Source organism: Sinocyclocheilus grahami, unplaced genomic scaffold (genome assembly GCF_001515645.1).
Source record: "Sinocyclocheilus grahami isolate Dianchi unplaced genomic scaffold, SAMN03320097.WGS_v1.1 scaffold120.1, whole genome shotgun sequence".
NCBI classification, from domain to species: domain Eukaryota; kingdom Metazoa; phylum Chordata; class Actinopteri; order Cypriniformes; family Cyprinidae; genus Sinocyclocheilus; species Sinocyclocheilus grahami.
Window position 1 is genome coordinate 128560 of NW_015505299.1, and position 16891 is coordinate 145450.

Below are 16891 nucleotides of genomic sequence, written 5' to 3' on the forward strand. Positions count from 1 at the left end.
AATTGTGGTGATTTTGGCTCACATTTAACAAAAACCCACCACTATCTCAACTCGTATATTTATTTAACACACGAGTTTCATAATTTGAGTTGAATTACTGAAATAAATGAACTTTTCCACGACGTTCTAATTTATTGAGATGCACATGTACATGTAATATTAACATTTTTATAATTTTGTATAATAACATTGTTTATTTTAACTTAAGGTACTAAAATAACTTAGTCAGAAATAAAAATCAATATTAATTATATAGTCTTTTTTTTAACTATTAAAAATAAAATAAAAAGATGGTAATATAAAAATAAAATCTAAAACGCATTATTAATAAAAACAATGAGTATCAGTGATACAAAAATGTCATTCGGTTTTAAATTCAGCTTAACTGGTGATTAGTCTTTCTGGAGAACAACTACTTTAATGTTTCATTCTTCAACAGATATTTAAATAGTAAGCAAAAAAATTGAGGTAAGTTTTACACCTAATGCTGCAAAAAAAAAAATCAGAAAATTAAAGCACATCCTCTGCACAATTCTCATTAGTGTAGAGAATGTGCTTTAATTTTCTGAAAATAATTTCAAAGTGCAAAATAATATTAATAAATGTTTATGAAACTTGTATTTTATCAGGTAAGATGTGACCTGAACGTTGAGAGTTTCGGTGAGATTGACGCCGCAGCTGTGTGAGAGTGCAGTAGTGTGCACTCAGTACACTGACATCTGCTGAGTTTACAGGTACGTCTATCTGCAGCAACAGAATAACATATGACACACGGAAGAAGTAGAAGTCCTACACCTCTGACACAAGCACACTGCGCTTAAAGTGACCGATTCGTGTAAGTAGATGTAGAGCTCTTCATCCAAATGATGTTGTATCTGTGTTTAATAGCAGTTCCTGAAGAGCATCTCAACACAAAATACTTTAGAAACACATGCAGCCAGGTCTTCAGTCATAGCTATGTTTGAATAAAGCTTACTGTTGGTTTACACCAAGAGAAGTAGCATGACAGATGCTGAATTTAATTTAATTCATTGGCCCATATTCACACAATTTTCAGCATCAAATGATATGCTTGGAGAAAAAATGCCACCAAAATTCAAGAAAACGTTATTTTTAATTTATTTGATTATGATTTAGACGCAAGCGAGAGTGCTGTTTTCTCTGAATATCAGCACAATTGTATGGAGCCAGATCGGCCTCAAAAATAATACATTTATCAAACAAAATTCGTAAATTCACAATTTACAAAATCCCATTCGTAAATTCATAAATGCAGAAGTAAAAGCATAAATATTTCCCCAAATGCTCACACGAAAGCATCTTACCTAAATACATTAAAAATGTTTACATTTCATTTTCAAATTCTAAGCGGTCCACGCACGTGTGATGATTTGCAAACGCAGATTCAACGATCCATAAATACACTTGTTTATTTTAACTTAAGGTACTAAAATAACTTAGTCAGAAATAAAAATCAATATTAATTATATAGTCTTTTTTTTAACTATTAAAAATAAAATAAAAAGATGGTAATATAAAAATAAAATCTAAAACGCATTATTAATAAAAACAATGAGTATCAGTGATACAAAAATGTCATTCGGTTTTAAATTCAGCTTAACTGGTGATTAGTCTTTCTGGAGAACAACTACTTTAATGTTTCATTCTTCAACAGATATTTAAATAGTAAGCAAAAAAATTGAGGTAAGTTTTACACCTAATGCTGCAAAAAAAAAAATCAGAAAATTAAAGCACATCCTCTGCACAATTCTCATTAGTGTAGAGAATGTGCTTTAATTTTCTGAAAATAATTTCAAAGTTTCCATCACACATTTATGAATGATGTTACGTGTATTTATGGATCGTTGAATCTGCGTTTGCAAATCATCACACGTGCGTGGACCGCTTAGAATTTGAAAATGAAATGTAAACATTTTTAATGTATTTAGGTAAGATGCTTTCGTGTGAGCATTTGGGGAAATATTTATGCTTTTACTTCTGCATTTATGAATTGTGTTTTGAATTTACGAATGGGATTTTGTAAATGTAAATTGTGCTGTGCATTGATGAATTTTGTTTTATAAATGTATTATTTTTGAGGCCGATCTGGCTCCACACAATTGCACATGTTTGTTGACCTGTGGTATAAACCAGTGTCACGAGAGCTGAGCTGAGTTACGTTTGAGATCAAATACTGTCTGTTTTTGCTCAATTTCACAAATGATAGCAGTTCTGAACAATTCCGTTTCTACAAGCCGTGGTGTTTCATCACTGAGTGAATGCAGCTGATACAGATTTCATTTGAATATCCTGTAGTGTCTTATTACTCTGACTGAATTTGATTAAATGTCAGAATTTGTCTGTGTTAAACCACATTTAATAAGGTTAGAAAATTACCCTTATAAAGGTAAAAATGGCCCTAGAAATCAATTTAAGGGGACAGATATTGCCAGCACCCATTACTTCAGTGTCACATGATCTTCAGAAATCATGCTAATATGCTGATTTGCTGCTGGAGAAACATTTTATTATAGAATTAATATTTTTGTGGAAACAGTGATGCACTTCCAAATAAGTTTGGAGAATATGATTTAAAAACAATTATTAATACTTTATTTCAGCAAGGATGCGTTACATTGATCAAAAGTGACAGTAAAGTCATTTATGATGTTAAAAAAATATATATTTCTAATAAATGCTGTTTTTTTGGACTTTCTATTGTAACTTGGTTTCCACAAAAATTTGAAGCAGCACAGCTGTTTTCATCATTTATAAAAATCAGCATATTAGAATGATTTCTGAAGAATCATGTGACACTGAAGACTGGAGCAATGATGCTGAAAATCACAGAAATAAAATATATTTGAAAAAATACAGTAAACAGTTTTTTTTAAATGGTAGTAATAGTTCACAAATGACTGTTTTTACTGTATTTTTCATCAAAGAAACCGCTTCGGTGAGTAAAACATTTAATAATGCGTATTAATTTTCAGTTTCAGAGGGAGCAGCTGCAGCGATGTCCAAGCCGAGCACGTTCACCGCGGCTCTGGCCACTATGTTAGGAGCCACTCTCGGCGGCCTGTTCCTGTGGCGCAGCATCCGCACACAGAAGAGAAAGGCCCTCAAGGGCCCCGCTTCAGCTGAGCCCGTACAAGCCCAGCTAGAAGCGGACATCACGCTCTCACAGCCGTCGGCACCGCTGCAAACCCAGAATCTTCTGCGTGCGCATTTGCTGTTAGAGGTGCCTCCCGTGATCGTCAGCTCGCCAGAAGAGTGGGAGACGCTCTGGCCTGATTTCCAGAAGGACCTGTCTGTCTATCCGGTTCTGGGATTGGACTGTGAATGGGTAAAAAGCATGCGTGTAAGCATGGCTCTGCATGTGGCTCAGTTTAAATGTTGTGTTTGTAGCAGCAGCAGCAGCACTAGATGACGATGTTGTCTGCTTTCACAGGTGTCTGTCAAAGGCAAGGCCTCGGCGGTCTCCTTACTCCAGCTGGCGACGTTCTCCGGCCACTGTGTGCTGGTCAGACTGCTGACGTTTCGTAATGCACAGCTTCCTCTCCCTGAGGGTCTCCTGGGGGTCCTCTCTGACCCCCGTGTGCTGAAGGTCGGGGTGGGATGTTATGAGGATGGGAAACGGCTGGCTCATGATCATGGTCTGACTCTGAGTTGCACCGTGGACCTGCGCTACCTGGCCTTCAGACAGAGGTAATGCCTCAGTTTGAGCCAAGACTTCAGGCACTTTTTATTAGGGCTGCACAGTTTATTGAAGTAAACCCAGCACTGCTTAGTACAATGATCAAATCATAAAGACTAATTTTAAATACATTTTTCTCATGATGATTTCCAAAATTATTATTATTATTATTATTAAATATTATATATTTTTTTACAGTGAAATGCAACAATAGTAATATTTCTTATTTTGTTTATTATATGAGATTTAAAAATTGCAATCACAATTTTTATACACAAAATTGCAATTCGATTTTTTTTCCCACAGAATGGTGGAGCCTTACTATCTATAAATGATCAAGTCAAGTCACATTTATTTCTGTATCGCTTTATACAATACAGATTGTTTCAGCAGCTCACATGAAAAAAAAGTAAGTGTTAATTTTGTAAAATTCAATTATGAAACCAATTCAATTTAAACAGCTATAAAGCAGCTCGACAGAATCATAGTGTCATTATTCTGCTCAGTTTAGTTCAGTGTTGATTGAATTCTGTTTAATAACCGTGTTAATGTTGCGAAGTCCATCAGTTTGGAAACGAGTTCAATTCCGCTATAAGCAGCTCTACAGAAGTCAGCAGTGTCATTATTCAGCTCAGTTCAGTTCAATAGCAGTGTCAGCGGTTGCAAAGTTGTCATTATCAGCTCAATCATTTGTTCAGATAATTAAGGTGGGTGTTAAATCTCATTAATCAGTAAGACTTTAAAGCACTTGTGGAGTGACGCGAGATGATTCGGATTGTGTTGAAGGCAAGCGGTGCTGAATAACGGCTTGAGTCTGAAGTCTCTGGGTGCAGACCTGCTGAATGTCACACTGGACAAATCTCTGGAGCTGCGCTGCGGTGACTGGGAGGCGGATGTGTTGAGCCGTGAACAGGTGAGGAGGAGATCCTCTGATGGAGCTTCAGATTTACAGCAGTATCTATCCGTTTAACCCTCCTAAACTGTTCTGCTCATTTTTGCCTGGGAACACTGAGAGTTTAACTTTCTGTTGTTGTTGTTGAACAGGTGAGGAGGAGATCCTCTGATGGAGCTTCAGATTTACAGCAGTATCTATCCGTTTAACCCTCCTAAACTTTTCAAAAAAGGTCACCGCTTGGCTCATGTTCTGCTCATTTTTGCCTGGGAACACTGAGAGTTTAACTTTCTGTTGTTGTTGTTGTTGTTTAAAGGGATAGTTCACCCAAAAATGAAAATGTGATGTGTATCTGCTTACCCCCAGGGCATCCAAGATGTAGGTGACTTTGTTTCTTCAGTAGAACACAAACTGAGATTTTTAACTCAAACCGTTGCAGTCTGTCAGTCATATAATGGAAGTGAATGGGAATCACGGCTTTGAGAGTCAAAAAAACATATACAGACAAAACCAAATTAAACTCGTGACGATACATTGATGTGTAAAGACACAAAATGATTGGTCTGTGCAAGAAACTGAACAGTATTTATATCGTTTTTTTACCTCTCATTCACCGCAATGTCCGAACTGTCCTGAGTGCGAGGCGGCGGTGTCTTGCTTTACGGCGCAGACTTATAAGTGCATTACCGCCACCTATCTCTCAAATGGACCATTGACACTCCTAATTGAGATTGTAGATAGAGTGTCAATGGTCCATTTGAGAGATAGGTGGCAGTAATGCACTTATAAGTCTGCGATCCAACGTAAAGCAAGAAGACGACGCCTCACGCCCCTGCTGTTGAGAACATGCTCAGGAGGACGCGCCGCCGCTCAGGACAGTTCGAACATTGCGTGAGTCAGAGGTAAAAAAAACGATATAAATAATGTTCAGTTTCTTGCACAGACCGATTGTTTCGTGTCTTTACACATCAATGTATCGTCACGAGCAGCAGGGTTTAATTTGGTTTTGTTTGTGTATGTTTTTTTGACTCTCAAAGCCGTGATTCCCATTCACTTACATTATATGACTGACAGACTGCAACGGTTTGCGTTAAAAATCTCCGTTTGTGTTCTACTGAAGAAACCCAAGTCACCTACATCTTGGATGCCCTGGGGGTAAGCAGATAAACATCACATTTTCATTTTTGGGTGAACTATCCCTTTAGCATTATAGCTTGCTGAAGTAGTAACAATACAGTTTTGCAGCTGATTTAGGATTTTAGGTTATTTATACACTGTATGGCCAATGCGCTGTATATAGATTTTATTCAAGACGTATTAAAAAACAGTTTTGCGTTAAGGCCCCAAAAACATCCAAGGTGTGACATTTTGACCACTTAGATTTATCAAATGAATTTTTTCATTCAGATTGCATATCGAAAAACCACTCCGATTGAGGAAACCACTTTTATTAGTATTAAAAAAACTAAAACTAAATCCATTAAAAATGACTGAAACTTAATTTTTTCCCCCTGTATGTTCCCCAACCAAACAGCTGTTCCTGTCAGGTAGTTTTAATAAGTTGTAACATCTTCCGATAATAAGGCCGAGCGTTACATATGGTAATGAATCTAGTTAAAATCAAGGCATGCAGGTAAATCTTGGTGCTCTCATACTCGCGCAACAAAATCATTGTGGTATTCACTGTTGATTTGAATTTTATGTTGTCAGTAAAACATTACATATATTATTCTCTAATACCTAATTCTCTAATATCTTGTCATTGGGGTGTCAGTACACTAAACGCTCTGTCATACTGTATCCACCAGATGGTCTATGCAGCACATGATGCGCAGATCTCTGTTGCCCTGTTTTTTCACCTGCTGGGGATGAACACAGAGCCCCGGCTCCCCGCCGAGGGTGAAGGCGTGTTCGTCCAGCTGGCATCATGCTGCCAGGGGCTGGTGGACGAGCCCTTCAGGGGGCGCTATAACGGAGAGGGGGAAGAAGGGGAGAGACAGAGGCGAAGCCGGAAGTCCACCGTGGAGAGTCCCGAGTCTGCAGACCAGCAAGTTCCAGACCCGCGGCGGAACAAACGCAAACCACTGGGAGTTGGTTACTCGGCCAGGTAATGAAGAAGGTGTTTGATTTTCCTTTAATTGGCTGAGCAGCTGTTAGATGGCTTACCAATGTATTCGTCACAATGAAAATACATCTGACTAAAGATAATAAAATATGATTAATCTTTCAAAACGGTGTTGCAGTTTTCAGGAAAGCTCTAACACAAAGTATCAAAATTTGACATGCGTTGCATATTTGGATTTAAACTTTTAGGACATGACTTTTTTTTTTATGTGAGTGTTGTGCTTTTTGTCTTGATTCAGGAAATCTCCTCTTTATGATAACTGTTTCCTTCATGCTCCTGATGGCCAGCCGCTCTGCACATGTGACAAGAAGAAAGCCAAATGGTACTTGGAAAAGGGTATAGGAGGTACACCACGACTTCATACGGCTGTCCGAATGAGGACATTTTAAAGGCATATGTGACCCTGGACCACAAAACCAGTCATAAGGGTACATTTTTCGAAATTGAGATTTATACATCATCTGAAAGCTGAATAAATAAGCTTTCCATTGATGTATGGTTTGTTAGGATTGGACAATATTTTGGTTGAGATGCAACTATTTGAAAATCTGGAATCTGAGGGAGCAAAAAAAATCTAAATATTGGGTAACATAGTATTGTGGAAAGAACGGTGCAAAAATAAGTTTATTAATCGATAATTTTTGTAAAAAACGAATACAAGTTTTACTGCATCTAGTGTTCATTTCAGTTGGAAACTGCAGTGAATTGTATATATGTGACCCTGGACCACAAAACCAGTCATAAGGGTACATTTTTCGAAATTGAGATTTATACATCATCTGAAAGCTGAATAAATAAGCTTTCCATTGATGTATGGTTTGTTAGGATTGGACAATATTTTGGTTGAGATGCAACTATTTGAAAATCTGGAATCTGAGGGAGCAAAAAATCTAAATATTGGGAAATCGCCTTTAAAGTTGTCCAACTGAAGTTCTTAGCAATGCATATTACTAATCAAAAATTAAGTTTTAATATATTTACAGTAGGAAATTTACAAAATATCTTCATGGAACATGATCTTTACTTAATATCCTAATGATTTTTGGCATAAAAGAAAAATCAATCATTTTAACCCGTACAATGTATTTTTGGTTATTGCTACAAATATCCCCCAGCGACTTAACACTGCTTTTGTGCTGCAGGGTCACGTTTTTGAAATGCATTGTTGTGCTGTACTGCAGTATGTGAGTGTTACAAAGCCGCTTACTTGAAGTTCATAATACAGTTTGCTCATGATAGCTGTAACGCCTTTTAAATTTATAATAATATAATACTGTAGTGGGCGAGGACCCCCAAAAAATCATTACCAGGGTTCTTATAGTTAACTAAAAGAGTTTTCATTACTTGAAATAAAAAGTGTTAACTGAAATAAAATATAAACAAACTTATTTTTTCAGCTAGTTGCTAAGGTAACGTCTCAGTTTTTAGTTTAGTTTAACTTGATGTACTAAAAAATTAAAACTGAAATAAAAAATTAATAAAAACTGTATAGACATTAAACATGACTAAGCACAACAAAAACGAAATATGAACGCAGACTTAAATGAAAATATAAATTTAAAATAAAATATTAAAACTATACAATTTTTTTTTTAAATATAGTAACAAACTATAATAGTATATTACTGATACTAAAATAACAATTATAATAATTGTTATTCTTATAAAATAACACTTCATTACAGTGCAAAAAATATAAACATTGTTTTTAAGTGGGTTTTGTCGTTCTGTTTTGTTCAGTATTTATAAGTCTACAGAATAATTTTTGTTTCTAGTTTTATATGCTGCTTATGAAAAGGTTACTACATAATAAGAATAGAGCAGAAAATGGTTTATATTTTCATTGAAGCGTTGAAGAGCCAACTGTCCAGCCATGTAAACTTAGTGGCAGGGACTAAGAATAATGGTTGAGTATACTATATGTCGATCAAAGTAATATATATTTATCAAACAATTGTAAAATAGTTATTTATAACTGTCCATTTGACAGAAATGGTGTTTAAAGATTAACGTTCTACTTCAGAAACATTGGTAATTTCCATCTCGTGCTCTTAGATTTGATTAGACTGCGTCACATCTGGTCAGGTGCAAAAATTCTGATATTTCAGACTTCCAGGTTTGTCAGAGTGAAAAGACAGATGTATTAGAGTGGTTTATTGGCCATACAGGGTTCTGAATTATCCTAATATAACAATTGCAAGTAAAATATGATCTGTAATCTCAGAATTGGTCAGTGAAGATCCCTTCGTTGTCCGGCTGCTGTTTGAGCCGTCAGGCCGTCCAGACTCCCAGAAGGACTACTACCTCACAGCCAAAGAGAACGTGTGCGTGGTGTGCGGGAAAGCCGACTCTTACATCAGGTGTGTCTCGTGCTTCCTGTGATTACTTGAGTTTGTTTGGAAAGTGGGACTCGCCAAAGTCATCTCAACTACTGTCTTTCCACGTTAACCTAGGAAGAACATTGTCCCACACGAGTACAGGCGCCACTTCCCGGCTGAGATGAAGGACCACAACTCGCACGACATCCTGTTGCTGTGCACTTCCTGTCACGCGGCCTCAAACCTGCACGACGGGGTCCTGAAGCAGCGGCTGGCCGAGGAGCACTCCGCTCCGCAGGGCTGCGAGGAGGGCATTCGGCTGCTCGAGGACGCAGACCGCCGGCGGGTGCGATCGGCCGCAAGGGCTCTCCTCAGCGCCAGCGCCGGGATGCCCCAGTCCAGGAAGGAGGAGCTCCTGTCAGTCATCCAGAGCTTCTTCTGCAACGGACAGCAGGAGGTCACGCAAGCCATGCTTCAGAGAGCTGCCGCGCTGGAGACCAGGTAGCTTATTTAGACCAAAACCACCCATGTAGACAGAAATGTGAACTATAATTAGTATTATTATATTACATAACGTATAGGAATGGTGGCCAGGATGGTACACTAGTCACCCAACAACTGGGTGACTGATTGGTGATGTCAACTAGTGTATTTATTATTTTTGGTTATGGTGCGATATTGCAAAAAAAAAAAAAATCTCCATGTTCTGGGATTTTGACGATAACAATAAGACATAATAATTAATTTGCAGAATGTGTTTTTGTGCTGCTATCTTGGCTGGTTTAGGCCTGTGTGACTCTTGAAGCTTTTCATATTCTTCTTATTCTGTGGTGGTTAGTTCACTTTTTCATTAATGGCCAATATTTGCCACCTTAAATTGATTTCCAGGGGATTTTTACCTTTTATAAGGGGTAGTTTTTTCTAAACTTAGATTTATCTAATATGGAGTCTAATATCATCTTTGTTAAATTCTTAAATTTAATTATTACATTGGTAACACTTTACAATAAGTTTCATTAGATAAACATTAGTTAATGTATAAACTAACATGAAATAACCATGAGCAATACATTTGTTACTGTATTTACTAATCTTCACTAACGTTAGTTAATAAAAATACAGATGTTCATTGTTAGTTCATGTTAGTTCACAGTGCATTAACTAATGTTAACAAGATTTTAATAATGTGTTAGTAAATGTTGAAATTAACATTAACAAAGATTAATAAACGCTGTATAAGTGCAGTTCATTATTAGTTCATGTTAACTAATCTAGTTAACTAATGAACCTTATTGTAAAGTGTTACCATTACATTTAAATAGGATAATGAGACACTGTAGGCTGTTTCCAATCAAATGAAATCAGTATGAACAAAATCCATTTTTGCACTGCAAAAGTATATGTGACCCTGGACCACAAAACCAGTCATAAGAGTCCATTTGAAATTGAGATTTATACTTCATAAATCTGAAAGTTGAGTAAATAATCTTTCCATTGGTGTACGGTTTGTTAGGATAAGACAATATTTGGCTGAGATACAACTATTTGAAAATCTGGAATCTGAGGGTGCAAAAAAATCCAAATATTGAGAAAATCGCCTTTAAAGTTGTACTAATCAAAAATTAAGTTTTGACATATTTACTGTAGGAAATTTACAAAATATCTTCATGGAACATGATCTTTACTTAATATCCTAATGGTTTTTGGTAGGGATTCACCGATACCGATACTGATATCGGACCCGATACTGGTCTCCTGTACTCGTACTCGTTAAAATGCCCCGATATCAAACGCCGATACCACACAGCATGTGATCAGTGCCATATTCAGACAAAGAACCACTGACAACAGAACAACAGACAGCAGAATGGAGTTATTAGAGATTAAGGATGTCTACGAAGTATATGTATGCAATGAATATAATGTTAAACATTCAGTATTAACGCCTGTAACGCTGAGTGGATTGAGCGCGCGGCGGCGCAGATGCGTGAGCTTGTCGAGTGAATATATCTTTCTCACAGACATCACTGGATAGTTTGTTGTTCGGTCGGATATGTCAAAAACAAGTAAGTAAAACAATGCACAAGTAGAGAGAGAGAGAGAGAGCGCACTTCTGTTGTGTGATCTTTGATGTTCACTCACTTAGCACACGCATCATTTGGATTAAAACTAAATCGTAAAAATAAGACCATTTATCAGGGCATTCACTATAAACATCATGCATTTTCAGCCTTAGGCATACACGACTTTCTGGTGAAAGTGAATCTAGCAGTCTGTGTGAAATGCGCTGTACTACTGTACTAAAGAGTTCAGTTGCCTATATTTAATTGCTGAAACATCATGTTCATTGAGGTTTTTGGTTAAATGAAACCTTAAATTTAAATCAGGATTTCAATAAAAATTCAGTTCGGCGCATCACTAACAGGTGCTTTACAGCATGAGTCTTTCTCACAACACATTTCTCTTCACATAGTTATGTACCAACTGAAACTGAAGAAAGTGTGAGTGGTGTAGTATTACAATTACTTAAATAGTTTTTTAATGGTTTAATTACATTTTAGTAATCAGAAAGCATGTCTAATTGAAATCATGAAACTTATGCAATTTAAAAGTTTAACTAGAAAATTTCATTTTAGGGCCCTATGAAATCAGTTTTATTTTATCCCAAATTCAGTTTAGTTTTACCCCAAATTCTGTTTTCAGTATGTTTTTCTGTATTCAAATAATTTTAATAATTAAAAAAGAATGCCTAATCAGCTGAATTCATAAAACTTTAACAATATTTGTCAGTTTAAATATTTCTGGAATTATGATTTAGAACAAATGTATTATTTAAAAGAAACATTGACTTTTTTTTCTTAACTTAATAATCATTCATTTTTTTATTACTTTAAGAAATGCATTCTAATGTACAATAGAAATATATTTGTGGGGCAGAACATCATATTGAAATAATCAAAATCATGAACATGGCGATTTATCAAATCACCAAGGCTGCGATTTAAATGTGTGCTGTTTCAGAGTAAAGTGCAGCTGTTTTCACAGACTATACAATAAAATCAATATATTTTTATTAAATATTTCATAAGTTATTGGAATATATCAATGTTTCTAATCATGCAAATTGTTGTTCATCACAAATTTGAATACGGCCAGATCTCCGCTTGACATGTCTTGATATTCATATGTTTGAAATTAGTTGTAATTTCAACTGTAGCATAAAGAAGTGGACGAAGTGGCCAAATATGAGGCTAGAGGCTGAGTGATAGGATATTTTGAATTAAAACTAATTAGGCAAAGATTAAGGATTTGATTGTGCTCTAAAGTATAACAAGACCAATAACCAGGTGGTTGGCAACTTCTGCAGGATAAGTTGTTCATCCATAGAATTATTGTTATTATAGTCATTGCATGTTATGATTTAAAATATAAATCGTATTTGAGATGTTAATGCATATTTGGTAACACTTTATTTCGATAGTCCACTTTAGACATTCTATTAACAGTAAGTAACTTTGCAACTACATGTCAACTAGCAGTTAGTAGAGTATTAGTAGACTGTCTGCTTAATATCTTCTAACACTTTCTCTGTCAACTTATTCTACTAACCCTAAACCTACCCTAACAGTCTACTCTGAGAGTTAGTAGACATGTAGTTGCAAATTAATGAGAATTAGTTGACATGTAGTTGACATGTAGTTACAAAGTTACTTATAGTTAGTAGAATGTCTAAAGTGGACTATCGAAATAAAATGTAACCGCATATTTTAATGCACTGTCTCTCTAGCAGTATAAAACAGGCTAATATGCATGCGTATACTACATATATTATATTACGTCATGTATTTTAACAATATTGTTCATTAAAACCAAAAGATTACTTTTTTTTTTTTATACTTTATTGATCCAATTATTAATTACAAAAAAAAGAAGAATCTTGGATTGAGCGCGCGGCGGCGCAGATGCGTGAGCTTGTCGAGTGAATATATCTTTCTCACAGACATCACTGGATAGTTTGTTGTTCGGTCGGATATGTCAAAAACAAGTAAGTAAAACAATGCACAAGTAGAGAGAGAGAGAGAGAGCGCACTTCTGTTGTGTGATCTTTGATGTTCACTCACTTAGCACACGCATCATTTGGATTAAAACTAAATCGTAAAAATAAGACCATTTATCAGGGCATTCACTATAAACATCATGCATTTTCAGCCTTAGGCATACACGACTTTCTGGTGAAAGTGAATCTAGCAGCCTGTGTGAAATGCGCTGTACTACTGTACTAAAGATTTCAGTTGCCTATATTTAATTGCTGAAACATCATGTTCATTGAGGTTTTTGGTTAAATGAAACCTTAAATTTAAATCAGGATTTCAATAAAAATTCAGTTCGGCGCATCACTAACAGGTGCTTTACAGCATGAGTCTTTCTCACAACACATTTCTCTTCACATAGTTATGTACCAACTGAAACTGAAGAAAGTGTGAGTGGTGTAGTATTACAATTACTTAAATAGTTTTTTAATGGTTTAATTACATTTTAGTAATCAGAAAGCATGTCTAATTGAAATCATGAAACTTATGCAATTTAAAAGTTTAACTAGAAAATTTCATTTTAGGGCCCTATGAAATCAGTTTTATTTTATCCCAAATTCAGTTTAGTTTTACCCCAAATTCTGTTTTCAGTATGTTTTTCTGTATTCAAATAATTTTAATAATTAAAAAAGAATGCCTAATCAGCTGAATTCATAAAACTTTAACAATATTTGTCAGTTTAAATATTTCTGGAATTATGATTTAGAACAAATGTATTATTTAAAAGAAACATTGACTTTTTTTTCTTAACTTAATAATCATTCATTTTTTTATTACTTTAAGAAATGCATTCTAATGTACAATAGAAATATATTTGTGGGGCAGAACATCATATTGAAATAATCAAAATCATGAACATGGCGATTTATCAAATCACCAAGGCTGCGATTTAAATGTGTGCTGTTTCAGAGTAAAGTGCAGCTGTTTTCACAGACTATACAATAAAATCAATATATTTTTATTAAATATTTCATAAGTTATTGGAATATATCAATGTTTCTAATCATGCAAATTGTTGTTCATCACAAATTTGAATACGGCCAGATCTCCGCTTGACATGTCTTGATATTCATATGTTTGAAATTAGTTGTAATTTCAACTGTAGCATAAAGAAGTGGACGAAGTGGCCAAATATGAGGCTAGAGGCTGAGTGATAAGGATTTGATTGTGCTCTAAAGTATAACAAGACCAATAACCAGGTGGTTGGCAACTTCTGCAGGATAAGTTGTTCATCCATAGAATTATTGTTATTATAGTCATTGCATGTTATGATTTAAAATATAAATCGTATTTGAGATGTTAATGCATATTTGGTAACACTTTATTTCGATAGTCCACTTTAGACATTCTATTAACAGTAAGTAACTTTGCAACTACATGTCAACTAGCAGTTAGTAGAGTATTAGTAGACTGTCTGCTTAATATCTTCTAACACTTTCTCTGTCAACTTATTCTACTAACCCTAAACCTACCCTAACAGTCTACTCTGAGAGTTAGTAGACATGTAGTTGCAAATTAATGAGAATTTGTTGACATGTAGTTGACATGTAGTTACAAAGTTACTTATAGTTAGTAGAATGTCTAAAGTGGACTATCGAAATAAAATGTCTCTCTAGCAGTATAAAACAGGCTAATATGCATGCGTATACTACATATATTATATTACGTCATGTATTTTAACAATATTGTTCATTAAAACCAAAAGATTACTTATTTTTTTTATACTTTATTGATCCAATTATTAATTACAAAAAAAAGAAGAATCTGATTACTTGATTAATCGTCAAAACAATTGGTTGAATACTCTGTTACCAAAATCTCCCTTTAGGTTTTTCTTAACTTATGGGGTTTGTTGGAACCAGAACCTGCTCTCTAGATGTGAATCAGTCCCTCCTTTATTGCAAATCTATGGAATATTTGCCTGTTTTATTTTGCACCAGGAGTCAGATTGATTGGAAGTTAAAGTAACAGCACAAACAGTTACTGTTAAAGGGTTAGTTCACCTAAAAGAGCGGAGGATTTTGATATAAGCCAAGAGGAGACTGGTTTTCCTTTGCTAAAGTAAGGAAACTTTGCTTCCTTTGCTCCTGTTAACAAACGTTGGTTTTCACAAGACTCACCGGCGCACGCGCAACGCTGAACTCATACGTCATGCTCCCGGAGCTGCTTCCGTGTAGGACTGTTGGCGCAAGCTAGATTAAAGTGATTATTACGTTTTGAATATGGATATTTTTCTTACAAAAACGCATCGATTCGCTACAGGAGGCCTTTCTTCACCCCCCAGAGCCGTGTGAGACACTTTTAAAAAAAAAATTTTTTTATGGATGGGCGCTTTTTATTTAACTTTTTTTGGACTGAAGCATGCAACACCCGCCGAGTGGCATTAAACAACTTTAAAGATCAAAGACAATTTTTAATATAACTCCGACTGGATTCAGACTGGATTCGTCTGAAAGAAGAAAGTCATATACACGTAGAATGACTTGAGGGTGAGTAATTTATGGGCTAATTTTCATTTTTGGGTGAACTAACCCTTTAAGTTTCTTGTTAAAATATAAAACTTAAAGTTAGGGGTTTTCTCAGATCCCCTCAGGTGGAGGAAATAGAATTGATACAAGTAATGGTATGCATGATTAGAGGAACTGAACAGCTGATAGACATCTTTATGTTGGCGTTCATATGTTAACGTACAGCAGTTCTGAGTTGTGTAAGGTTAAGATTGACGTCTTTTTCTACCTTTGCAGGATCTTAAACGAGAGTTATGTGCCGCATGGACTGAAGGTAGTGCAGGCACATGCTGTGTGCGGTTTGCGCGGCCTGATGGAGCTGGAGCGCTGATGGCGACAACACTTCCTGACCAGCATGCAGCCCCGCCATTTGCCCCCTCTCTGGTCCGTCAACCACAACCATGACAAATATCTGCACAAGTACGGAGAGGATCTGCAAATCCAGCTCAACTGAGCCACTCGTTACACAAACAGAAAGAGACTTTGTGCAACAACTGCTGGGATAGGAAGGTTTCCACTGCGAGGTGTCCTCGTCCTATGTCGTTTGAGTGTGTACCAGAGACCAACTTGCCCTGGCTACAGGTAAGCCCTGGTGTTGACTTTCAAATGAGAAAAAAAACCTAAGACTAGACTGTGGCCCCAGTTTGACTGGGCTCTAAGGGACCAGATGGAGATCGGGTAAGAGACTCTTTGGCGACTGAAAGCCACTGTGGTGAACAGCAGAACGTTAAACTCAAGGATGGTGCAAGAACAGAAATGGTGATGGGTAAAATAACAAAACAGCGTAATGTGCACACTTTTTAATGTTTAAAATGTTGAAAAGCATTCTCATTTCCCTGTGAAAAGTAGAATCTACTGTATTTTAACCAGCCCAAGCCCTGCTCTTAATTCTTAATCATGAATTGAATAAAAGATTCATAGCTTACAATTCTTGCAGGTTTGAGGCCATATTAATTGTTTTGTTATGTGTTAAATCACTTTGCCTTTTGAGGCTATACAAAATGGCCATTTTTACTTAGAAATGATAGAGCTCCATTATATTTAATTTCAGGCTGTTTTTTGTTTTGTGGGTTTTGAGGAAAACTCAATTTATCTTTTGTAAGTCTGGACCAAATAGAGCACTGCTTAGCACATCATGTCTGTACTATGAAATGATCATTCTCAGAGTCAGGACACCTCCAAAACACACCAGCATAACATCTTTCGGTGTGTGTGTGTATATGTGTGTGTGTGTGTATATATATATATATATATATATATA

The 16891-nt window shown here is 35.9% G+C and overlaps 1 protein-coding gene across 1 annotated transcript; it reads left to right on the forward strand.

Moving 5' to 3' along the window:
- The first annotated feature begins 670 nt into the window (after positions 1 to 670).
- Positions 671 to 16828, forward strand: LOC107589756 (exonuclease 3'-5' domain-containing protein 2-like). Its single transcript, XM_016278279.1, has 9 exons — positions 671 to 734; positions 2994 to 3361; positions 3452 to 3708; positions 4484 to 4610; positions 6398 to 6696; positions 6953 to 7059; positions 8939 to 9074; positions 9168 to 9533; positions 15868 to 16828. The coding sequence occupies exons 2-9, from the start codon at positions 3017 to 3019 to the stop codon at positions 15959 to 15961; spliced, it is 1731 nt and encodes a 576-aa protein (XP_016133765.1). The 5' UTR covers positions 671 to 734; positions 2994 to 3016; the 3' UTR covers positions 15962 to 16828.
- Positions 16829 to 16891: the final 63 nt, after the last annotated feature.